The sequence below is a fragment of the Hemiscyllium ocellatum genome, chromosome 7 (assembly GCF_020745735.1).
Source record: "Hemiscyllium ocellatum isolate sHemOce1 chromosome 7, sHemOce1.pat.X.cur, whole genome shotgun sequence".
Classification (NCBI taxonomy): Eukaryota; Metazoa; Chordata; class Chondrichthyes; order Orectolobiformes; family Hemiscylliidae; genus Hemiscyllium; species Hemiscyllium ocellatum.
In genome coordinates this window covers 34,212,092-34,237,776 of record NC_083407.1, presented here as the reverse complement: position 1 = coordinate 34,237,776, position 25,685 = coordinate 34,212,092, and the positions used below count along the sequence as shown (strand labels likewise).

Here is a 25,685-nt window from a genome sequence, read left to right as displayed (position 1 = left end):
CACTGAGCCACCGTGCCCCTTTTATCCTCAATGCATTTATAAAAATCCTTTGGATTCTCCTTAATTCTATTTGCCAACGCCGTCTCATGTCCCCGTATAGCCCTCCTGATTTCTCTCTTAAGTGTACACCTACTGCCTTTATACTCTTCTATGGATTCACTCGATCTATCTTGTCTATACCTTATATATGCTTCCTTCTTTTTCTTAACCAAACCCTCAAATTCTTTTGTCATCCAGCATTCCCTATACCTACCAGTCTTTCCTTTTACCCTAACAGGAATATATTTTCTCTGGACAGCTGTTATTTCATTTCTGAAGGCTTCCCATTTTCCAGCCGTCCCTTTACCTGCGGACATTTGCCCCTCAATCAGCTTATGAAAGTTCTTGCCTTATACTATCAAAATTAGCCTTTCTCCAATTTAGAACTTCAAATTTATTTGGAAGTGCCAAGTGTTTTGAGCGCTCCTCCTTCATTAGGTAGCTAGTGGGGCAAGATCATAGGACACAGAATTTATAATAAAAGGTCAAACTGATGTGAACTATTGAACAAACCTAGATTGAAGACATTTCTATTGAGGTGTTATAAAATATGCTTGACTCAGTACAATTAAAAACTTTGTTAACTCGTCCTCGCTATCCAGGATTAATTTCCTGGCATAATGACACATTTTTATTTTGGTTAGTTAACCAATCTACTGCATGAATCCAAGCAGATACTCGATGAACTTCTTCAACCAATCTGTTCTAATGAGCAAAATAGCATTACTTTCTGTTGTGATGACAGGGGCTGAACACTCCTGCTTAATTTAAAGCATCAGCACAGAAAAGATTTATCTCGTTGTAACCTATGAAAATTCAAGAGGCCAAGAACTATTTAAAAGTAAAAATTAACAACTTTATTTCTTAAAGTATAACAGAGAATAATTAACTAACAACTATTTGTATCTCCTTCCTCTAATCTATCTTTTACCTTCTTCTTCATCAATATTAGTCCGATAAAGCTCCTGATTAAGATTTACCAAACAAAATTGCTGATTGCAAAAGTGCTTATCTCAAAACCAGGCAGCTTTTGGTTCTTCTCTGGATTCTGCTTCACAGGTTGTCTTCAAGAGAGCTATCTTCTGGGCAGTTCCCCTCCCAGCTTTTCAATTTTCCCCAGTCTTACTACCCAAAGCATCAGATTGAGTCATTGGCTTTTAAGATTGTCAACATTCTAAATTCAAATCTGTTTTTATCTCTTGGCAACCAGCTACCCAAGCTACCCCAATAGTGAGACCACATGTTACTTCACTGAGGAGCTGTTCTGTTTCCATAATCCCCATAAAAGATCATTGTAATGGCAAGGGATTGAACCATAGCAAGGAATATTGTTGCTATCGCTGGAGTGCAACAAAGACACGGAGAAATGGAAAAGAAGATGATGAACCAGTAAGACCAGGACCAGCAGCAACTTGCAGCAAATGCCAAATGATCTTCACTTGAAGCAGTCAAAAATAAAGAATCCTTCAGGAGGTATAGGAGGGCCACCGTATTTTGTCTGTGATGCTATTTTTCCCAAATGAATGAGGCCCAGTGTCACTGCAGGTTGTGGATGGGAGGGGGGTGGGGGTGGGGGGTAGGGGGGACTTTGTTATCTTTGACCCCAGCCTCTGGAGCAGGACTCATGATCTGACAAGGTTCCCCATGGGAAATTGATTAGCAAAGTTAGATCTCACAGAATACAGGGAGAACTAGCCGTTTGGATACAGAACTGGCTCAAAGGTAGAAGACAAAGGGTGGTGGCGGAGGAATGGTTTTTAGACTGGAGGCCTGTGACCAGTGGAGTACCACAAGGATCGGTGCTGGGTCCTCTACCTTTTGTCACTTACATAAATGATTTAGATGCGATATAAGTAGTGCAGTTAGTAAGTTTGCAGATATCACCAAAATTGGAGGTATAGTGGACAGCGAAGAGGGTTACCTCAGATTACAACAGGATCTGGCCCAAATGGGCCAATGGGCTGAGAAGTGGCAGATGGAGCTTAATTCAGATAAATGCAAGGTGCTGCATTTTGGGAAAGCAAATCTTAGCAGGATTTATTTACTTAATGGTAAGGTCCTAGGGAGTGTTGCTGAACAAAGAGACAATGGAGTGCAGGTTCATAGCTCCTTGAAAGTGGAGTTGCAGGTAGATAGGGTAGTGAAGAAGGCGTTTGGTATGCTTTCCTTTATTGGTCAGAGTACTGAGTACAGGAGTTGAGAAGTCATGTTGTAGCTGTACAGGACATTGGTTAGACCACTGTTGGAATATTGCATGCAATTCTGGTCTCTTTCCTATTGGAAAGATGTTGTGAAACTTGAAAGGGTTCAGAAAATGTTTACATGGATGTTTCCAAGGTTGGAGGATTTAAGCTATAGGGAGGGGCTGTTTTCCTTGGAGTGTCGGTGGCTGAGGAGTAACCCCATAGAGGTTTACAAAATTATGAGGGGCATGGATAGCTTAAATAGACAAAGTCTTTTCCTTGGGGTTGGGGAGTCCAGAACTAAAGGGCATACGTTTTGGGTGAGAGGGGAAAGATATAAAAGAGACCTAAGGGGCAACATTTTCACACAGAGGTTGGTGCGTGTATGGAATGAGCTGCCAGAGGAAGTGGTGGAGGCTGGTACAATTGCAACATTTAAAAGGCATTTGGATGGGTATATGAATAGGAAGGGTTTGGAGGGATATGGGCTGGGTGCTGGCAGGTGGGACTAGATTGGGTTGGGATATCTGGTTGGCATGGATGTGTTGGACCAAAGGGTCTGTTTCCATGCTCTACGTCTCTATGATTCTATTACAACTGTATTGAGCTGTTATGCAACTGTCTCCTTCCAAGGAACCTCTGTGTAAGATCTTTCAATACTTCACCTGAAAATGTATCTAAACTGCCTATGAATGCCATTTTTTGTCAGATTGAACCGCTCCATCTCATTTTCTCATGAAGAGATGAGTGTTGTAGCCTGAGCAGTAGGCTTTGGAAGCAAGGCTAACATTATCAGTGGAAGCTGTAATTGACTGTATAAAATTGCATTTAGAGTTCCATATCACAACACAGCTGAGTTCATCAATAGAAAAGAGCACAATTCCATGAATGTGCACGTCATTTGTGATCATTGGTGCCACGTGTTAACGATCAACACCAGAGAACAGTTGCATGCAAGATAATGTCAGCCATTCCACCCGTGTGCTGTCAGAAGCATTGGTCTGTAGCATCTGTGCTACAGCATTGACTTTGAAAGGCAACTTCAGACTGTAACATTTGACTCGAGACAATGAACTGCAAAGTATGATATCAGCACCAGAGCTGGATTACTTCTGTCTGGAACATCAAAAACATCACCCATTTGCAAGCTCCCTCAACAAAATCACCACTTTATCTTCTCTGGTCCAAGGAGAATAAAGCCAATTCCTCAAAGTTTTCCTTTTATCTAAAATCCCTCATTTCTGGTGTAATATTAATAAGCCTCCTTCACACTCTAACCAGAGCTTTAACATCTTTCATTAAATAAGACACTCCGAACTGAACAGAATACTCCAAATGTGGTTCAATCAATCATTTGTAGAGGTTCCTGGTTTCCTTGCTTTTATACTCTATTCTTGCATTCAGAAATGCAATGATCCGAGAAACCTTTTCAAGTTGTCTGGTCACTTTAGAGAATTATGCACTAGGATCCCAAGGTCCTTCTGCTTCTGTACTCCTCTTTAAGTAGTAATATTAAGCCAGTTTAATATGTTCATGTCTCTTCTACTAAAATACATTACCTGACATTTTTTTGCATTGCAATGTTTCTGCCAGGTGTTTGACCATTTGGTCGACTTGTTGATGTTACTCAACATCATACTGATGATTCTATATTGACCTACCTTAATATTGTCTACAAATATAGAGATTTTGCCTCAACACCCATCATCAAATTGTTTATATAAATCAGAAAAAGCAAGGATCAAACACTGATCCCTGAGGGACACCACTTTCAACTCATCTCCAATACAAGAACTGCCCATCTCTACCTATCCTCTATTTTCTTTCTTTTAGGTAACTTCTAATACATGCTACCAAGGACCCAGCAATCTCAAATGCTTCTAATTTGTGAACCTACCTGCCAAGTGACTTCGTATTAAAAGCTTTCTGAAAGTCCAAATACTTAACATACAATACACCACCCATGTCAACTGCCTATGTCGTCTTGTCAAAGAATTGAACCAAATTTGTCAGATATGACCTGCTCTTGACAAAGCTATCTTGAACATCTACTATTAACATATTTTTCTCCATATGTCTATTCAGCTTATCCTATGTTCTGGCCTCCATCAATTTTCCCACCATTGATGTTAACCTGACAGGTTTGTAATTTTCTGGGTTATCCTTTGTCCCTCTCTGAAACAATGACAACACATTTATAATCCTCATATCCCCTAGAACTCATTCTGTGTTTAGAGGGGCTTGGAAAATTTCTGTCAGCGGCTCCACACTTTGGTCCCTTACCTCTCTCAGCAATCCAGGATGCATCTCATCTGGGCCTGATTTCTTCTCTACCTGGAGCACTGCCAGTTCTCTTAGCATCTGTTCTTTATCTATCACTGTACTGCTTAGTTGCTCAACACCCAAATGAGCCATTGTTACAATTTTATAATTTGGCAAAGACCGAAGCACAGTATTCATTCAGTGGCTCTGCCATACCCTTTGCTACCGCGCTTATTCCCTCTAAGCTCCACTGTATCCTTCAATTATCTTGCACTATTATATGATTGAAGAACATTTTACTGTTTGTTTTAGTGCAGCCTGCCATCCTTTCCTCATGCTTCCTCTCAGTCTTGCTTATTCCAACCTTAGCCTTTCTCCTGCATTTAAGATTGTCTTGAATTCTCTTTTGCTATTACTATTCCAGTATGTATCACACGCCTCCATTTTTCTTCCTTATTTTCTTATTAATCTCCTTAGTCTTCCAGGGTATTCCAGCTTTGGATACCCTGTATTTATTTCTCATGATAGCTAGCTTGCATCCTATTCGTCTCCCTTTTGATTTTGTTTTTCATCTGCTGTTTTATGTACCAAAATGCATTTCCAATCAACTGGCTCCAGTTCAACTTTTAGGTCACTAAAACCTGCCATTTCCAGTCTGGTATCTTAATCCTTGACAGTTTCATATATTATTTTCAAATTTAATGTTGGACCTTGTTGTATAATGATCACTATTTCCCACATGCTCTCCCACTCTAACATTCTCATTTTATACCACTTAATTGGTTCTTTTGTAAACATTATAAAATCATTATTACATGTGGAATTTTCATTTGTGATGTTTACAATAAGTAAACTATTTTATAATTGAATTAATAACATAAATATTCTACCAGATCCAGCATAGCTCCCTCTCTGGTAGGACTGGAAGTATAGTGTGCCAGAAATTTCTCCTATATATCGTGCAAAAATGTATCCCCTTCTATGCCCCAAATTCTACCTTTTCTCCAGTCTACCCTTGGGTAACTAAAACCACAATGCTGTTGGGCAAATGGGATGGGCAGTAGAAGATAGTTGAGCCAGTGAAATCCACATTCCCTAAATGAATTGAAGAAAAGGGATCCTAGGAGATCCCTGTGATGGTAAATACTTCTATGAATGGCATGTGGGAGAACTGATTTGTAATTATATGAGTTGAGCAGCATGGGACTGATATTTCATTAATGAGTTGAGATAACCTGAGAAACTCCTTGGACATTTTGGAGAGTAACTTGAAATGTTGACACTTGCCCGATTTTTGGTTAAAATCAGCCAAATATTTCTGAAATATTCTTCAATATCTAAGACAAACTATCCATATTTCATTTTGAGGATAGAATAAAATACTGTCCTCTTGTATATAACCTGCTTTTCTTCTCACCTTAATCATTAATACTTTAAACTCTGCAAATTAGACGCATATCACTTGTTTCTGAGGTCCACATTTGCTCAATTCGTAATGCTCAACATCCATTTAAAATTGGTAGATCTGCTTTGCTGAACTTTTTAAAATTCTTATTTCCAAATATTGTTGTGTGAAATAATGTTGGAAGTAAAACACAACATTTATACAAAAAATTATAGACTAGTATTGAGCTAAGCTGTCCAAAAAAAGGAACTAAACTCTTGATAATTGTAATTTGTTATTTTTGTTATTTGTTATTTCTTTGAAACAATCTCATTAACCCAACTTCTTTTTCTCTTTTCCATTGAAATTAGCTTTTATCTATTACTTTGAAGTTGTCTATTTGGGAAATTTTGTCCATCCTGAGCAATTGTCATACTTCAGTTTGCTTACACAGGCCAAGATTTGTATTGCATATGCACTTCCTACTTAATTCTCTGCATTCTGCACTCAGTACAAGTCAACTATTTTACTTCTTCCATGTCTCTCCAATTTTCAAATGCAAATAGTATTTTATAAATCTCAGTCAATCTAATCCTCTGTCCTTTTTTATTTTGCATATCAAAATTATCAGTATTAATTGGTACAATTCTACATGCTCCAACTACATCACTTAATTTGTTCTTCTGTAAACATTATAAAATCATTATTACATATGGAATTTTCATTTGTGATGTTTACAATAAGTAAACTATTTTATAATTTAGCTTTTATCTATTACTTTGAAGTTGTCTATTTGGGAAATTTTGTCCATCCTGAGCAATTGTCATACTTCAGTTTGCTTACACAGGCCAAGATTTGTATTGCATATGCACTTCCTACTTAATTCTCTGCATTCTGCACTCAGTACAAGTCAACTATTTTACTTCTTCCATGTCTCTCCAATTTTCAAATGCAAATAGTATTTTATAAATCTCAGTCAATCTAATCCTCTGTCCTTTTTTATTTTGCATATCAAAATTATCAGTATTAATTGGTACAATTCTACATGCTCCAACTACATCACTTAATTTGTTCTTCTGTAAACATTATAAAATCATTATTACATATGGAATTTTCATTTGTGATGTTTACAATAAGTAAACTATTTTATAATTGAATTAGTAACATAAATATTCAGATAACAGCAATTGCCCCTGTGCAGAAGTCAATGTGTGAAATTAGATTCTACATCCAATCCAGAACCAAGACTTGCACATCAATGAAAGATGGCAATGCCCATTTCAGCCTTGCCAAACTCATACTAAAATCATCCTTTTATTTTGTTCTTGCCTGATTCTTCCAAAACTTTCCTGAACAACCTTCCATCTTGCAACTGACACATACTTGAACTCAACCAAATTGTGTTGACTATAACTTAATTTGTGCCGATTCAAGTCTTCTCGTTGAAAAGTCATGACATGGAGGACGATGGATCTAATATAAGAAGGTGGGATTAGATCAGGTGGATCTTCATTGACTGGCTTGAAAGTAACGGCCCTAAGGCTTTCGTTCTGTGTCTTAAATTTTCTGTGAATCTGTGATTCACTCATCCTCTCTAATGCCCACCTAATCTGAATTTGTTCGCAATCTATCACACCTCACTTTAAATTTTATCTTTGCCTTCAAATTCCTCAATCATTTAGCTCCTCCAAATGTCTGTAAACTCCTCCAAACTTTCAGCAGTGAAACCTCTGTGCAATCCTACAATTCTTTTTTTTTTGCATACCCTGAAGCTTAGTTGTTTCCACATTGTGGCCATCTTTTACATTTGATTATTCCCAGTTTCCAGGATTTTCTCCTTGACCATTACAACACTTCATCTCACTCACTGCCTCCTCTTCCAAGAGAGTCCTTGCAACCTATGGTCCCTTGTCCGAATATCCATAATTCAATGTCTAAGTGTGTTTAGACACATTCCTGCAAGCCCTTACTCCACTGAGTTTGCTATATAAATGCAAATTGTAATTTTGGAATACATTGCCTGAAGGATGGTGAAAGAAGGTTTTTTTTCAAAAGGGAATTTAATGTACACTTGAAATGGGGAAAAAATGGCAAAGCCAGGTTATTGGATTAATTAAACAAAATTCTGTCAGAGAAATCTTCAAAGAGTTCTTCTAGGAGCAATAAGATTCTATTAATGTGCAAATTTCTAATCTTTTCTGCTATGAATTTGTCTAATTTCTTTCACAGTACCATCAATATTTTCTGATTCATGCTATATGGTACGGGGAGATGATGAACTAGTGGCATGATTGCTCGACTATTAACACAGAGACTCAGGTCACGCTTTGGGGACCCAGTTCAAGTCCCACCATGGCAGATCTTAGAATTTGAATTTAATAAAAATCTCAAGGTAAGAGTCTAATGGAGGATCATATATCTTTTGTCAGCAGTTAGAAAAAAGAACATTGGTTCATTAAAGTCATCCTTAACTCATCTGGCCTGCATATGACACCACAGGAATGTAGTTGACTCTTAATTGTACACTGGGCAATTTGGGATGTGTAATAAATGCTGGCCTAACCAGTGACCTTGACACCCAAGAATGATTTTTTTAAAATGATCATATTTGAATATGGAGTAATTTTGCAAATAATTACCTTTATTTTAATGGACTAGATCAAATCCCCTAAAAGCATAAAAAAGAGATAGCTTAGACCCAGCCATCAATTATAGTACTTATTTTAAAATTAAACAAGCAGAATTTCAAGCATTGTCGCATGACTAAGAATACACATGTTTACAGAAATTCTAACTGACAAGGGCACAATTCCAAAAAAAATGTTCCTTCTTTCAGAATTCAGCTTCATACGACAAAATGCTTCAAGGCATTATCTCATAGATTACATTTAATCCTTTCAAAAAATGGTCATGCAACTTTTCCATTTCACTGGACAATGAGTCATTGGTTTGCCCGTCAGGTTTGTGGTAGACGTTTTATATGTTATTTCACAAATAGAATTGGGTTTGTCTCCAGAATAGGAACTTCTCTGTTTGTACTAACACAAAATAATATCTCTCATTCATCACTTTCATATTTCATTTAGTTTCATTCGCCTTAGCTCTTATATCACTTACAAACTCTACTTTGGCCTAGTTAGGACTTTGAAGAACTATGGGATAAAGGAACTATACTGAGAACCTTGGGTAATGAAGCTAAGGAGATAAGTAGGGTGTATAAATTTTCTTCTATCAATGCTGAGATAAAGAATGTCATTATAAAGGAACCTTGTACTTCAACAAAATAGTTGTTGTGGTTATGAGTGCTAATTATTTCTTAATGTTGGTGTGAAAGAAGATTGGTAATAAGATTGGGGCAGCATGGTGGCTCACTAGTTAGTACTGCTGCCTCATAGCACCAGGGTCCCAGGATTGATTCCAGCCTCGGGTGACTATTTGTGTAGAGTTTGCACATTCTTCCGGTGTCTGCATGGGTTTCCTCTGGGTGCTCCGGTTTCCTCCCACAGTCCAAAGATGGGCAGGTCAGGTGAATTGGCCATTCTAAATTGCCCATAGTGTTAGGCGCATTAATCAGAGGGGAATGGTTTTGGGTGGGTTACTCTTCGGTAGGTCAGTGTGGACTTGTTGGGCCGAAGGGCCTGTTTCCACACTGTAGGGAATCTAATCTGAAAAAAGAAGTGTTGCAAAAAAAAAATGGTTATTTATACTATTTCTTTAATGTTCTCTCTGGATATTGTTATTATTAGGGAAAAGTCTTGCAAGAAACTTCAAGTATTTTTTAACCTTGATGAAAAACTGTCATTTTGGATCTGGTTAATCTGGTCTGATGACATCTGCTGATGAAGAGAAGCAATCTGTTTTGTGGACAGTGCACAATAATTTTAAGAGAGTTTCCAAATATGGGGTAATCTAGGAGATAAATTACAGTTAGTCAATCATGTGAAAATATGCTATTTAGCTGGTCATTCTGCATACTTTGTACTTTAGTGAAATGAATTTAAACTATTGCTGCATATACCATCAGGACTGGCCAAGGTCAAAGCAAAGCAAAAAAGTACGATTGTGGGGCAAGGGCTGAGAAAGAAAGAAATCAAAGTTTCTTAATTTTAAAAAGTTAACTTCATAACTTTGAATAAACAACAAAAACTTTGTAATTTTTTAAAAGCAGGATTTCCACTGTACAAATCATACTTCCCTTGCTTCTCTTCTTCAATAAATGACCTAGCTTGCTTTTTCATATGAGTATAATTCAATAGATGTTTCTCAGGACAGATTGAAGTTTCGCTTTTATTCTGCTTCATTCTGAATTTCAATCTTTACAGAGACACCTTTCATCTGCTCTGCATTGGAACTTGTTTTGTTCATAATTTCGGGGATTTGAAATGTTTTTTTTTGCCAGATACACAAGTATTGTATTTGTATTATTTCCTGCATGATAATCATTGGCTAATCCGAGGTGAATAATATTTTGGTGTGCAAACACAGGGAACAGACCACAGCAGGTAACCAAAGGCTGCAGGAGAAACAGGGGATGGCGTTGGTTATAAAAAGGAAGAGGGAAAAGGGAAAATGGAACAAATTAATTGCGAAACCAATTCTGCTTAACATATTCTCATTGAAAGTGGAGATAGTTTCAGTTTGGACTGTGCAGATAGACCATGTCTGAATGCTGAATCCCATTACTCTGTGATGTCTTTGGGCTTGTTCTCATTTTTTCATGCTAGAAAGCTAATAATAATTTGACCTTGGTTCGCCCCTTCAAGTGATTCCAACAGTGTAAGTGCTAAGTCGGTTGAATAAAATTTGTATTTATTTGCATATATTCATTTATTTCCTGTTCTATCATGGCAATGAATTTACATTTTCTAAGTAATATCCCATTACGATGGAAAGGATGAAAGAAGGGCATTTCTAAAAAAGTAGTGAAACAGATAATATGTGTGATGAGTCCCACCTGAGATCAATCTCGCCTTTGCTTAGATTTGGCACAGAAATAGAAGTAGTCCATGAAAGCAGAATGCACAATTAAAATTGAAGTAGTAGCGTCAGCAAAGTAAAATTTTCAAGACAGGTTAGAAAAAATCCATCAATTAAACATTAACAAAACATTCTACTCAAAATAACCAAATGGCTCTTCCAGAGGAAAAAAAACAATACAAAAATGACTGAAATTGTAAATTCATAATTTAAAAATGGTAATTTTCTAAAGATACTTAAATAGGATAGGACATAGAATGGTACAGCAAAAGAACAGGCCCTTCAGCCCACCATGTCTGCCATTCTAAACTAATCCCAACTGCCTGCACATGGTTGGTATCCTCTACTTTTTAACCTTTTCATATGTCTGCCTGAATGCCTCTTAGAGCTGTGATTGTATGTGCTTCTACCACCTTCTCTGACAACATCTTCCAGGCACCTATCAGCCCTTGAGTAAAAGACCTTGCGCCTCATATGTTTCCTTTGAACTTGCCCCCTCTTAATGAAACCTGTGCCCCCTGTTATTTGACATTTACAGCCTTCTACCAAATCAACCCTCAATCTCTGACGCTTTAGTGAAAACAATCCAAGTTTGTCGAATCTCTCCACTGAGCTAATACACTCTAATCGAGGCAACAGCACAGTAAACATTTTTTTCACCCTCTCCAAAGCTTCTACATTCTTCCAAAAGTGTGGCAATCTGAACTGTACACAATATTACAAATGTAGCCTAACTGATCTTTTATACAGCCGCAACATGACTTGTCAATTTTATAGCAGAAAATGCGTTGCTGGTTAAAGCATAGCAGGTTAGGCAGCATCCAAGGAACAGGAAATTCGACGTTTCGGGCCAGAGCCCTTCATCAGGAATGAGGAGAGGGTGCCAGGCAGGCTAAGATAAAAGGTAGGGAGGAGGGACTTGGGGGAGGGGCGATGGAGATGTGATAGGTGGAAGGAGGTCAAGGTGAGGGTGATAGGCCGGAGTGGGGTGGGGGCAGAGAGGTCAGGAAGAGGATTGCAGGTTAGGAGGGCGGTGCTGAGTTCAAAGGAATCGACCTGAGACAAGATGGGGTGAGGGGAAATGAGGAAACTGGAGAAATCCGAGTTCATCCCTTGTGGCTGGAGGGTTCCCAGGCGGCAGATGAGGCGCTCTTCCTCCAACCGTCGTGTTATTATGTTCTGGCGGTGGAGGAGTCCAAGGACTTGCATGTCTTCGGTGGAGTGGGAGGGAGAGTTAAAGTGTTGAGCCACGGGGTGGTTGGGTTGGTTGGTTCGGGCGTCCCAGAGGTGTTCCCTGAAGCGTTCTGCAAGTAGGCGGCCTGTGTCCCCAATATAGAGGAGGCCACATCGGGTGCAGTGGATGCAATAGATGATGTTTGTGGAGGTGCAGGTGAATTTGTGGCGGATATGGAAGGATCCCTTGGGGCCTTGGAGAGAAGTAAGGGAGGAGGAGTGGGCGCAAGTTTTGCATTTCCTGCGGTTGCAGGGGAAGGTGCCGGGAGTGGAGGTTGGGTTGGTGGGGGTTGTGGACCTGACGAGGGAGTCACGAAGGGAGTGGTCTTTGCGGAACGCTTATAGGGGAGGGGAGGGAAATATATCCCTGGTGGTGGGGTCCGCTTGGAGTTGGCAGAAATGACGGCGGATGATACGCTGTATATGGAGGTTGGTGGGGTGGTAGGTGAGAACCAGTGGGGTTCTGTCTTGGTGGCGGTTGTAGGGGCGGGGCTCAAGGGCGGAGGAGCAGGAAGTGGAGGAGATGCGGTGGAGGGCATCGTCGATCACGTCTGGGGGGAATCTGCGGTTCTTGAAGAAGGAGGCCTTCTGGGCTGTACGGTATTGGAACTGGTCCTCCTGGGAGCAGATGCGGCGGAGACGAAGGAATTGGGAATATGGGATGGAGTTTTTACAGGGGGCAGGGTGGGAGGAGGTGTAGTCCAGGTAGCTGTGGGAGTCAGTCGGTTTATAGTAGATGTCTGTGTTGAGTCGGTCGCCCAAGATAGAAATGGAAAGGTCTAGGAAGGGGAGGGAGGAGTCTGAGACAGTCCAGGTGAATTTGAGGTCGGGATGGAAGGTGTTGGTAAAGTTGATGAACTGTTCAACCTCCTCGTGGGAGCACGAGGCAGCGCCGATACAGTCATCGATGTAGCGGAGGAAAAGGTGGGGGGTGGTGCCAGTGTAGTTGCGGAAGATGGACTGTTCCACATATCCTACAAAGAGACAGGCATAGCTGGCGCCCATGCGGGTGCCCATGGCAACTCCTTTAGTTTGGAAGAAGTGGGAGGATTGGAAAGAGAAGTTATTCAGGGTGAGGACCAGTTCAGTTAGTCGAAGGAGGGTGTCAGTGGAAGGGTACTGGTTGGTGCGGCAGGAAAGGAAGAAGTGGAGGGCTTTGAGTCCTTCGTGATGGGGGATGGAGGTGTACAGGGACTGGATGTCCATCGTGAAGATAAGGCATTGGGGACCGGGGAAGCGAAAATCATGGAGGAGATGGAGGGCGTGGGTGGTGTCCCGAACGTAGGTGGGGAGTTCTTGGCCTAAAGGGGACAGAACCGTGTCGAGGTACACGGAGATGAGTTCGGTGGGGCAGGAGCAGGCTGAGACAATGGGTCGGCCGGGGCAGTCAGGTTTGTGGATTTTGGGCAGGAGGTAGAAATGGGCGGTGCGGGGTTGTGGGACTATGAGGTTGGAGGCGGTGGATAGGAGATCACCTGAGGTGATGAGGTTATGGATGGTCTGGGAGATGATGGTTTGGTGGTGGGAGGTGGGGTCATGGTCAAGGTGGCAATAGGAGGAGGCGTCCGCAAGCTGGCGTTTGGCCTCAGCGGTATTTCACTCCCCTCCCCTATCAGCGTTCCACAAAGACCACTCCCTTCGTGACTCCCTCGTCAGGTCCACAACCCCCACCAACCCAACCTCCACTCCCGGCACCTTCCCCTGCAACCGCAGGAAATGCAAAACTTGCGCCCACACCTCCTTCCTTACTTCTCTCCAAGGCCCCAAGGGATCCTTCCATATCCACCACAAATTCACCTGCACCTCCACACATATCATCTATTGCATCCGCTGCACTCGATGTGGCCTCCTCTATATTGGGGACACAGGCCGCCTACTTGCAGAACGCTTCAGGGAACACCTCTGGGACGCCAGAACCAACCAACCCAACCACCCCGTGGCTCAACACTTTAACTCTCCCTCCCACTCCACCGAAGACATGCAAGTCCTTGGACTCCTCCACCGCCAGAACATAACAACACGACGGTTGGAGGAAGAGCGCCTCATCTGCCGCCTGGGAACCCTCCAGCCACAAGGGATGAACTCGGATTTCTCCAGTTTCCTCATTTCCCCTCACCCCACCTTGTCTCAGGTCGATTCCTTTGAACTCAGCACCGCCCTCCTAACCTGCAATCCTCTTCCTGACCTCTCCGCCCCCACCCCACTCCGGCCTATCACCCTCACCTTGACCTCCTTCCACCTATCACATCTCCATCGCCCCTCCCCCAAGTCCCACCTCCCTACCTTTTATCTTAGCCTGCCTGGCACCCTCTCCTCATTCCTGATGAAGGGCTCTGGCCCGAAACGTCGAATTTCCTGTTCCTTGGATGCTGCCTAACCTGCTATGCTTTAACCAGCAACACTTTTTCAGCTCTGATCTCCAGCATCTGCAGACCTCACTTTTTACTTGTCAATTTTATATTCAATTGCCTGATCTGTAAAGGCAAGAATGCCAATCATCTTAATGACTTGTATTGCCACTTTCAGGGATTAGATTAGAATACCTACAGTGTGAGAACAGGCCCTTAGGCCCAACAGGCTCACACTGACTCTCTGAAAAGTGACCACCCGGACTCATTTCCCTCTGACTAATGCAACTAACACTCTGGGCAATATAGCATGGCCAATTCACCTGACCTGCACATCTTTCGACTGTGGGAGGAAACCAGAGCACCCAGAGGAAATCCACGCAGACACGGGGAGATTGCACAAACCCCACACAGACAGTGGCCAGAGGCCAAAATTGAACCTGAATCCCTGATGCTGTGAGGCAGCTGTGCTAACTGCTGAGCCACTATGCCACTCATGTGAGTTAACACTCACATCCCAAGATCCCTCTATATAAAATCTCGGTCTGGTCATCTACCATGTACTTTCCTCTTGCGTTTGACCTGCCAAAATGCATCATCTCCCACTTCTCCAGGTAAATGATGCATTTTTTTAAAAATAAAATGTTGAGAGGTTCATATTGGAATCATCTGAGCAGTTGATATCAAGTTTTGAAACAATTTGTAGGACAAACTCAATCTGGTTGGTGTATTCTAACACTGCAATTTCATTGTTTAAATAAAGCATTTACATTTTTCCTTGCATTAGCAGGTCTTCATCCAATGTTATTTTTCTTAATTTTGAAAAACATTTTTTGCAGGTTTTGCTTCATACAAGTGTCAGCAAAATCAGGAAAGCACAATAAAAAATGCACTGGGAGATGAGAGTTTAAAATAGTGTCATTGGATTTACACCCTAGTTTCTGTTTTATTAAATTTTATTAAAAAATTTGCTTGCATACAACTCTTGACATGCATCTGCCATTTTTTATGAAAGTGCAACCAAAGTTTTTGTGCTTTTGCTTATCTCTGTTGTAAAACCGAGATCAAAGATCCCAGGATCGACGAGTACTCCATTTGTGTGCAATTAAAAGAAATTAAGAATCTTTCAAGCTTTTAACTCTGAGGTACAAATGTCAAATCTAATGAGAGGAACTCAGACAAATCTTTTTTTCAAGCATCCTAAATTCATGCTTGGCTTTGAGAATGCAGTTTTAGTTTATTCTCATGTTACATTATACTGGATAACATTGGCTCGCAGTCCCCCAATAGCTCAATTCCTCCAAGGGCTTGCCACTGTGCGTCTCCATAATTACCTCCAGCCCGGACAATCATCCAAAACATTTGTTCTCTTAAAATTACCTTTATGCTACCATTTGCAAACATGGCTTAACCTGATGCATTCCTGAGTCATAGAAATCACTTCTAAACCATTGTGATCATTGACAGCTTTTTCAAATGAGAGAAAAATATTGTTAAGCACATCTCTCTGACAAAGTTATTGAAACTTTGACCCAATATCTTTTTTATGTTACCTCCTGTCAAATATTGTTTTATACTTTCTCCCAGTGAAGATTTTTAACTGGGTTAAATTATGTTATATTTATGAAAGCTACTGACGTTTCATATTCCTAAGCTTCAAAATCTGACATAGTTCCAGTTTAAACAATGCCAGATGGGACCGATAGCCTCATCATGATATATGCTGTTTATACTTGAAGAAGAAGTGCCTCAATTGGTGAACAATTTTGCCATTTTCCTCTTTCTTACACTCACCACTCTGTTTCCAGATGCACTCTGAAGATCACATTGGATGGCAATAGTATGATTAACTTTACAGATTTGTTTTGTTTATTTGCTCTCTCTCATGCACTTCTCCAGTTAAAAACTGCCTCTTCCAGTTTTTAAAGTACTCCAGTCTTCGGATTTGTCAAGCATTCAGAGACTTCAACATTCAGTGTCCTCAAAACAGCTGCCTCACATACCAGGGTCCCAGGTTAGATTCCAGTCTCGGGCGACTGTCTGTGTGGAGTTTGCACATTCTCCCAGTGTCTGTGTGGGTTTTCTCCAGGTGCTCCGGTTTCCTCCCACAGTCCAAAGATGTGCAGGTCAGGTGAATTGGCCATGCTAAATTGCCCATAGTGTTAGATGCATTAGTCAGAGGGAAATGGGTCTGGGTGGGTTACTCTTCGGAGGGTGGACTGATGGGCTGAAGGGCCTGTTTCCACACTGTAGGGAATCTAATCTAACCTAAAGAGATCCTCTGAGACATCTCTTGACCACAAGCATTCGTGATGAGGCTTGGCTATGAGTCCAAAGTCATGAAAACATGAACTCAGGAGGTTATGTTTTAATAATAGAATGGACACCTTTAAGATGTCATAATAAATTGTTCTGTGGTCTCTTTTGTCAATTTTATTTTCAGGATATAACTGAGAGGTGTGAGTTGATTGAAGCCTGCACTATCAATATTTAATTAGTCTGTCTGATGGACACATTCTAGACACATTTTGGGCACTCATCCACAGATTCTATCGACAAACACATTGACCTGGACCCAATATACCGGCCACTGCAGCGGACAGCTGGGACTGACAACTGGAAGCGCAGAGACAAGCCACTATAAATGCCAGAGGAAACATCACAGAAGCGCTTCACAGGAGGCTCCCAAGCACTGAGGATGTCACCCAGACAGGGAACGAAATGTCTGTAAAACAAATTCCTAGCTCGGTGAACAGAACCACAACAACGAGCACCCGAGCTACAAATCTTCTCACAAACTTTGAGCATGAAGTATTTTTGAAGGACACCACTTTTAGATTGTTAAAGCATGATTTTTTTCAAAGCTCATTTCAAATAATTTGTTAAGAAGATAGGCAGAAACTACAGAGGGATACAAATAGGCTCAGTGAACAGGGAAAGATCTGACAAATTGTGTAAAACATGGGAAATATGAAATTGCCCCTTTTTAGCAGCAAAAAATGATTTGAGTGATCAGCAATCACAGAACTCTGAGAGGCAGAGGAATCTGGGTATCCCAGAACATGAACTGCAAAGAGTTAGTATACAGGCACAGCAAAGTAACTAAGAAAAACTAATGGAACATTATAGCTGTTTTGAGGGGTATTAAATACAAAATTATAGAGTTATGCTGCATTCAGGTGAAATCTCATCTGGATCATGTACAGCATTGGTCATTTCATTTAAGGAAGAGTGTAAATGCACTGGAAGCAGATCAAAGGATGTTTATCAGATTAATAACTGGATTGGCACATTGACTAATTAGGAAAATTCAGACAAGCTAGGCTTGTGGCTTTTGGTGCTTAGACAAGAGGCAACTTGATTGAAACATTGTATTGACAGAGTGCTTAAGGAAAGATTTTTTTCTTGTTGTCAGAGAATCTAGTAGTAGTGGTCACTATTTGAAAATCAGGAAAACTAATTTTAGAAAGAAGTGAGGTATTTCTCCTTTGTTTCAGAGGGTTCAAAATCCTTGGAACACTCCTTCGAACAAAGGCAGAATCCAAGAATGTTCTTAAGGTGGAAGTACATTGAATATTAATTAACAAGAGGTTGAAAGGCTATTGATTGCAAGTGAGAATGTCACATAATGAGATCAGGCCAGGGTCACACTGAACTTTGGAACAGGTTCAAAGGACTGGGTAGTCTACTTCTCCTACAAAACTTGAATGCTCTCATAATTCTCCCCACTGCTATGCGGCTTACAAAACCCACTCCTTTTCCACTTACACCTAGAGTCTTGAAGTCAAAGAGATGTACAGCATGGAAACAGACCCTTTGGTCCAACCCATCCATGTCTGACCCTTCGGTCCAACCCAACTCTGTCTTCGACCTTTGAGCCAGTTCTGCATCCAAATGGCTAGTTCTCCCTTTATTCCATGAAATCTAACCTTGCTAATCAGTCTCCCATGGAGAACCTTGTCGAACACATTAATAAAGTCCATATAGATCACAGCTACTGCTCTGCCCTCATCAATCTGCTTTGTTACTTCCTCAAAAAACTCAATCAAGTTTGTGAGATATGATTTCCCACACACAAAGCCATGTTGACTATCCAGAATCAGTCCTTGCCTTTCCAAATACATGTACATCCTGTCCATCAGGATTCCCTCCAACAACTTGCCCACCACCGAGGTCAGGCTCACTGGTCTATAGATCCCTGGTTTGTCTTTACCACCCTTCTTAAACAGTCGCACCAAGTTTTCCAACCCCCAGTTTTCCGGCAACTCACCTGTGACTATCAATGATACAAATATCTCAGCAAGAGGCCCAGCAATCATTTCTCTAGATTCCCACAGAGTTCTCGAGTACACCTGATCAGATCCTGGGGATTTATCCACCTTTAACCATTTCAAGACACCCAGCACTTCCTCCTCTGTAATCTGGACATTTTTCAAGATGTCACCATCTATTTCCCTACAGTCTATATCTTCCATATCCTTTTCTACAGTAAATACTGATGCAAAATATTAATTTAGTATCTCCCCCATTTTCTGTGACTCCATACAAAGGCCACCTTGCTGATCTTTGAGGGGCCCTATTCTCTCCCTAGTTACCCTTTTGTCCTTAATATATTTGTAAAACCCCTTTGGATTCTCCTTAATTCTATTTGCCAAAGCTATCTCACGTCCCCGTTTTGCCCTCCTGATTTCCCTACTTTCTTTATAATCTTCTAAGGATTCACTCGATCTATCCTGTCTGTAACTGACATATGCATCCTTCTTTTTCTTAACCAAACCCTCAATTTCTTTAGTCATCCAGCATTCCCTATAGCTACCAGCCTTCCCTTTCACCCTGACAGGAATATACTTTCTCTGGATTCTTGTTATCTCATTTCTGAAGGCTTCCCATTTTCCATCTGTCCCTTTACCAGCGAACATCTGCCTCCAATCAGCTTTTGAAAGTTCTTGCCTCATACCGTCAAAATTGGCCTTTCTCCAGTTTAGAACTTCAACTTTTACATCTGGTCTATCCTTGTCCTTCACTGTTTTAAAACGAATAGAATTATGGTCGCTGGCCCCAAAGTGCTCCCCCACTGACACCTCAGTCATGTTCCTTGCCTTATTTCCCAAGAGTAGGTCAAGTTTTGCACCTTGTCAGGCAGCATCCAATGAACAGGAGAATCGATGCTTTGGGCATGAGCCCTTCTTCAGGAATCTTCAGGGTCCTGTTCCTTGGATGCTGCCTGACCTACTGCGCTTTTCCAGCGACACATTTTCAGCTCTGATCTCCAGCATCTGCAGTCCTCACTTTCTCCGACAAGTTTTGCACCTTCTCTAGTCGGTACATCCACATACTGAATCAGAAAATTGTCTTTTGCACACTTAAGAAATTCCTCTCCATCTAAACCATTAACACTATGGCAGTCCCAGTTGATGCTTGGAAAGTTAAAATCCCCTACCATAACCACCCTAATATTCTTTCAGATAGCTGAGATCTCCTTACACGTTTGTTTCTCAATTTCCCTCTGACTATTGGAGGGGGGGGGGTCTATAATACAATTCCAATAAGGTGATCATCTCTTTCTTATTTCTCAGTTCCACGCAAATAACTTCCCTGGATGTACTTCTGAGAATATCCTCCCTTAGCACAGCTGTAATGCTATCCCTTATCAAAAATGTCACTCCCCCTCCTCTTTTGCTTCCCTTACTATCCTTCCAGTAGCATTTGTATCCTGGAATATTCAGCTGCCATTCCTACCCATCCCTGAGCCATGTTTCTGTAATTGCTATGATGTCCCATTCTCATGTTCCTACCCATACCCTGAGTTCATCTGCCTTCCCTGTTAGGCCCCTTGCATTGAATTAAATGCAGTTTAATTTATTAGTCCTACCTTGTTCCTGCCTGCCCTGACTGTTTGACTCACTTCTGTTCTCAGTTGTACCTCTCTCAGATCGATCTCTTTCCTCACCATTTCCCTGGGTCCCACCTGCCCATCTTAGCACTTTAAATCCTCCCAAGCAATTCTAGCAAATTTCCCTGCAAGTATCTTAGTCCCCTTCCAATTTAGGTGTAATCCGTCCTTCCTGTAGAGGTCACTTCTACCCCAAAAGAGATTCCAATGATCCAAAAATGTGAATCCTTCTCCCATACACCAGCTCTCAGGCATGCATTCATCTGCTCTATCCTCCTATTCCTGCCCTCACCAGCTCATAGTACTGGGAATAATCCAGATATTACTACCCTTGAGGACCTCCTTTTTAAATTTCTGCCTAACTCTCTGTAATCTCCCTTCAGAGTCTAAACATTTTCCCTTCCAATGTGGTTGGTTCCAATGTGGACAATGACCTCCTGCTGGCCCCTCTCCCCTGTGAGAACATTCTGCACCCTCTCTGAGACACCCTTGATCCTGGCACCAGGGAAACAACACACCATTCTGCTTTTTCTCTGCTGGCAACAGAAACGTCTGTCTGTACCTCTGACTACAGAATCCCCAAACACAATTGATCTCTTGGAAGCCGATGTACCCCTTATTGCATTAGAGCCAGTCTCAATTACAGAAACTTGGCTGTTTGTGCTACGTTCCCCTGAAAATCCATCACCCCTGATATTTTCCAAAACAGCATACCTGTTTGAAATGGGTATATCCACAAAAGACTCCTGCTCTAGCTGCCTACCTCTCTTATCCTTCCTGGAGTTAACCCATCTATGTGACTGAGAAACAAAACCATAATGGGAATATGATTCAGAGATGGGCTTAGGCTTCATAATCAGGAATGACCCAATCTGTATTTCTCAAGCCCAAGTTAAAATTCCAGACCTATATATATCCAAAGTATCATTATTCCTTTATTTAAGGAGAGACTGAATTTGGTCACACTGGAAACAGCAAGCAACAAAGATACTTGGATTATTCCTGCCTGCAGGCAATCCTTAACTTGGACGCACCACAATAAGCTTTTCCACTTTCGAAAAGAATGTCAGTCAAACTATAATAGGCTGGCCCGAAACGTCGAATTTCCTGTTCCTTGGATGCTGCCTAACCTGCTGTGCTTTAACCAGCACACATTTTCAGCTCATATATAGTATATGAGAGAACAGTATACTCGTCTGTTGCATACCTACACTGAGGTTAATATTTAGTTGCCTGTAAAATGTTATGCCGACAATCGAAACTAAGCACTGACAAGATGCTATTGCTTCTGCTTTCAGTTGTTTTCTACATCAGGACTGTAAAATTCCACTATTCATTTGTTCAAATACACAATACCATACCCAAAATATCCTGGTTTTCACATTAAAAAATGCAGAAGATTTAATCTTCAGAAAAGTGCATATTTGAACATTTGAAACTGATAATATAAAGAGAGCTACCATATTGATTTGTTTTTTCCCTGCAATTATATCCTCTAATTAAAATGATCGAGAATGATTCTTTAAATACTGTTATTGTCACTTCTACAAAATCAGGGCATATTCATTAGGAAGCTAATTTTGCTTGATGAAATGTAACTTTGCTAATTGCTCTCATTTTTGAAGGAAAATTAAGAGTGTGAGTTTTTGCAGAAAAGTCTAATTTGAAAGGTAGAAGAAAAACAGTAGAGAGAGTATGCTGAATAATAACTGGATACTTCATGCATACCAATGAGTTACACCTGTAAAAGATTTATAGCCCCATATTCTTCCTCACAAGGGAAAGCTTTTAGGTATACTAATAGGATTGCACAGTTGAATTTTGCTAAATTATAATGTAACATGGTGCTGAAATTATGAAAATAATACAGTAATTTCCCGATGAGGTATTTGATAATAGGAACCTCTGGAAGTCAACAAAGGTCTTGTTCTGTGAGGCTCTTGTATTCACCATCATCCTTGAGATCAAATGGGAGAACCATCAAACTATTGTGAGCATCCTCGGGAGCACTGTGTGTGGCAAATCAAATTATTGTAACTAATGCTATTTAACTTGTCACATTGATGCTATTTGTCAAATTTCCATCTTGCTAAGTGTTAAAATGGCCAAAAGGAAAAAAAAAGGATGATAATATTACTAGGTCAGCATTTATTGCCCATCCCTAATTTCCCAGAGTCAACCACCCTGCTGTGGTTCTGGAGTCACACATAAACCAGACCCAGGTAAGGAGGGCAATTTCCTTCCCTATAAAGGACATTAGTGAACTGAATGTAGTGGAGGGATTTGATCCCAGCTCCCCAGAATATTACCTCTGGATTAGCAGTCCAGCGGTAATATCACGGGACCATTACTTCCCCTCAACTGAAGGCAAATCAAAAAGATAAAAGATTTTTGAAATATGTCTGTCTTTTTAGCAATCATCATTAATTCTCCCCTGTCATTACAGATGATGTCTACAAGTTTAAACTAATCTTCAGTTGATGGAGGAGTACATTGTGGATCCACTAGTTTTTCCACATTGGAGGTACCATGTTGCATGCAGAGTTAGATTTGCAGCTTTAGGTTGGTTCCCTTCACCTTTGTCTGGTGCTGCCATTCCACCATGTGAGGCGAGTCACAGGGCCTATTCCTTTGATGGATCAGGACAATGCCAAATGGATGGTAGCTTTCTCCTCCCTGTTGGTGGTGACAATGTCTCTGTGCTTCAAATCAATCAGCATACCCTTCTAACTAACACAAACAAAGGTGAGAGTGTGTTTTTGGCCTTCAAAACACGATGATCTATCTTTCAGAGTCAATTCTTCAGGAACATTGCTTTGATGCTGCCACACACAGTGCTCCAGAGGATGCTCACAATAGTTGATGGTTCTCCCATTTGATCTCAAGAAAGATGGTGAATACAAGAGCCTCACAGAACAAGACCTTTGTTGACTTCCAGAGGTTCCTATTATCAAAGAAACATTGGCACAGCTTAAAGAAAGTAATAATGGCAAAGCTGAATCAGTGTTGAACTTCTCCATTTTGGGTAGAGATGGCTTTGAAAATATTAGATTACTTACAGTGTGGAAACAGGCCCTTCGGCCCAACAAGTCCACACCGACCCGCCGAAGCGCAACCCACCCATACCCCTACATTTACCCCTTACCTAACACTACGGGCAATTTAGCATGGCCAACTCACCTGACCGCACATCTTTGGACTGTGGGAGGAAACCGGAGCACCCGGAGGAAACCCACGCAGACACGGGGAGAATGTGCAAGCTCCACACAGTCAGTCGCCTGAATTGAGAATTGAACCCGGGTCTCAGGCGCTGCAAGACAGCAGTGCTAACCACTGTGCCACCGTGCCACCCTCATATGGGAAATACTGAACATGTTCAGATGTCTCTGAGATCTTGAATTCGTTGTTCTCACAGAAAACCATGTCCACCATGATTATATTTTGAGGTCATGTCCAATCTGTATGTTTAGGCACAAAGGAGAATAACCTTGCTATTGCTGAAATATGTCTTTGTCAGTCATTTCATGGAATACAAAAATTAGGAGGCTATTTGGGAATTGCATATAACTCTGTTTAAATCACACCATGCAACTCTAATCATCACATTATGGGAAGGATGTGATTTCATAAGCAATGGTGCAGAGGAGATTTACCAGAATGTTGCCTGGGCTGAAGGGTCTGACCTATGAGAAAAGGTAAGGGTAAGTCAGTTTTTTTGGAGCAGTGAAAGTTGAGAGGGGATCTCATAGAAGTCTAAAGGGTTGTGACAGGCATAGATAGTTAGTAGGAAGAAATATTTTCCCATTAAAAGAGGGCTCAATGTCCAGCGAAGTGGAGGTACAACACTACAAAGAGAGCTGAGGAAAATCATTTTCCCTGAGAGCGATGGGCATCTGTAACTCACTACATGAAACGGTGATGAATCAGAAAGTCTTGTAAGATTCACAAAATATTTTGATAATTCACTCATATTGCCAAAGCCTCCAGGTCTGTAGGCCAAAGGTTGGAAAATAGAACTAGCAGTCAGATCTTTGTTGACCAGTGTGGACACAATGAGTCAATTGGCCTCTTTCTGTGTTCTAAGTGTCTAAGTGATAGAATTGAAGAAATGATGTCATCAAGATTGGCATAGAACCTCTTGATTTCATAGTCAAAACCTGACGTCAGGGTGTAGGCACCATTATGGACCAGGCCAGGCCCCCTCAAAACATTTCAAAGAAGTAGCTCAGACCCTAACTTTGCTAGTTGCTTTAGCAGGTACAGATGGATATTCCTGGAGTGATGCAGCTGTCCTTACTACTTAGTTTTAAACCAAACAGAAATTATTTGAAGATTACCAAATGAAACACAAACAAAATAGAAGAGAATATAAAATAACTTAACCTATCTGAAAATCCAGACTATCCCAACTTAATGATGCTGTTCCAAATTCCTGCAACAATCCCCATTAATAGTCCTTGGAAGAAAAGATAAAATCAAACACAGGGTCTTACAGGAAAGGGAGAGATGGCTGAGAGATTCAACACGGAACACTTTCTTCCATGCAGCTGTTTCTTTGATCAGCAGATTCCAAAAAAAAGTCTGACTGTTTGCTCTGTACAGCTAAACTGCTAAAACCAAATCAAACCAATCTAAATCAAAAAACAGCAGAGCTAGGAGAATTAGCCACTTCCCTTTCATTGCACGTGTGTTTTGTTTTAAACTTGAAAGCCTTTTGTCTGAGGCAGTATCTCAAATTGGCCTTAAAACCCATCAAAACTAGATACCCTGCAATCTGTGTCTTTATGACTGCTCTGAAGTAAAAACAAGGATATCATAACCTTGTTAAAGGAGTAGCATTGTCCCAACACTAATCAGAGTAATATGTTGGTTACAGTTAAGATATGGGCACAGGGCCATTCATCTCTCATTGATATCCAAAATAACTTGGAAAGCAGGATAATACTTCTGACCCTCCTTTTCTAGAAGGTGTACCCTTAATTGGCCTCTCATAGCTACCTGGTCTCAGTGAGCCAGGTTTTGTTCGGAGCAGTGATTTTATCTCACTAGCTTTTTGACCATGACAATGGTTAGTCTTTCTGGATGAACACAATTTGGTTTGTTGATAAATATTCTCACAATCAAGCTTCTTAGCTTGGCTTTGTCTTGTTTCGACTATAGGGCCAATCCCTAGCAGAGCGCTTTAGGAAACATCTCTGGGACACCTGCACCAATCAACCACCACTGCCCTGTGGCCCAACATTTCAACTCCCCCTTCCAATCTGCCGAGGACATGCAGGTCCTCGGCCTCCTCCACCGCCACTCCCTCACCACCCGACGCCTGGAGGAAGAAAGCCTCATCTTCCACCTCAGAACTCTTCAACCCC

General features: G+C 41.1%; 1 protein-coding gene across 1 annotated transcript in view; it reads right to left on the bottom strand.

Annotated features, from left to right (window-relative positions):
* LOC132817331 (low-density lipoprotein receptor-related protein 1-like) overlaps positions 1-25,685 on the bottom strand; it is a 1,680,787-nt gene that overhangs the window by 1,450,474 nt on the left and 204,628 nt on the right. The window contains exon 3 of the mRNA XM_060827740.1: positions 9,678-9,701. Within this exon, the coding sequence (XP_060683723.1) occupies positions 9,678-9,701 (24 nt within the window). The remainder of the gene's footprint in view (positions 1-9,677; positions 9,702-25,685) is intronic.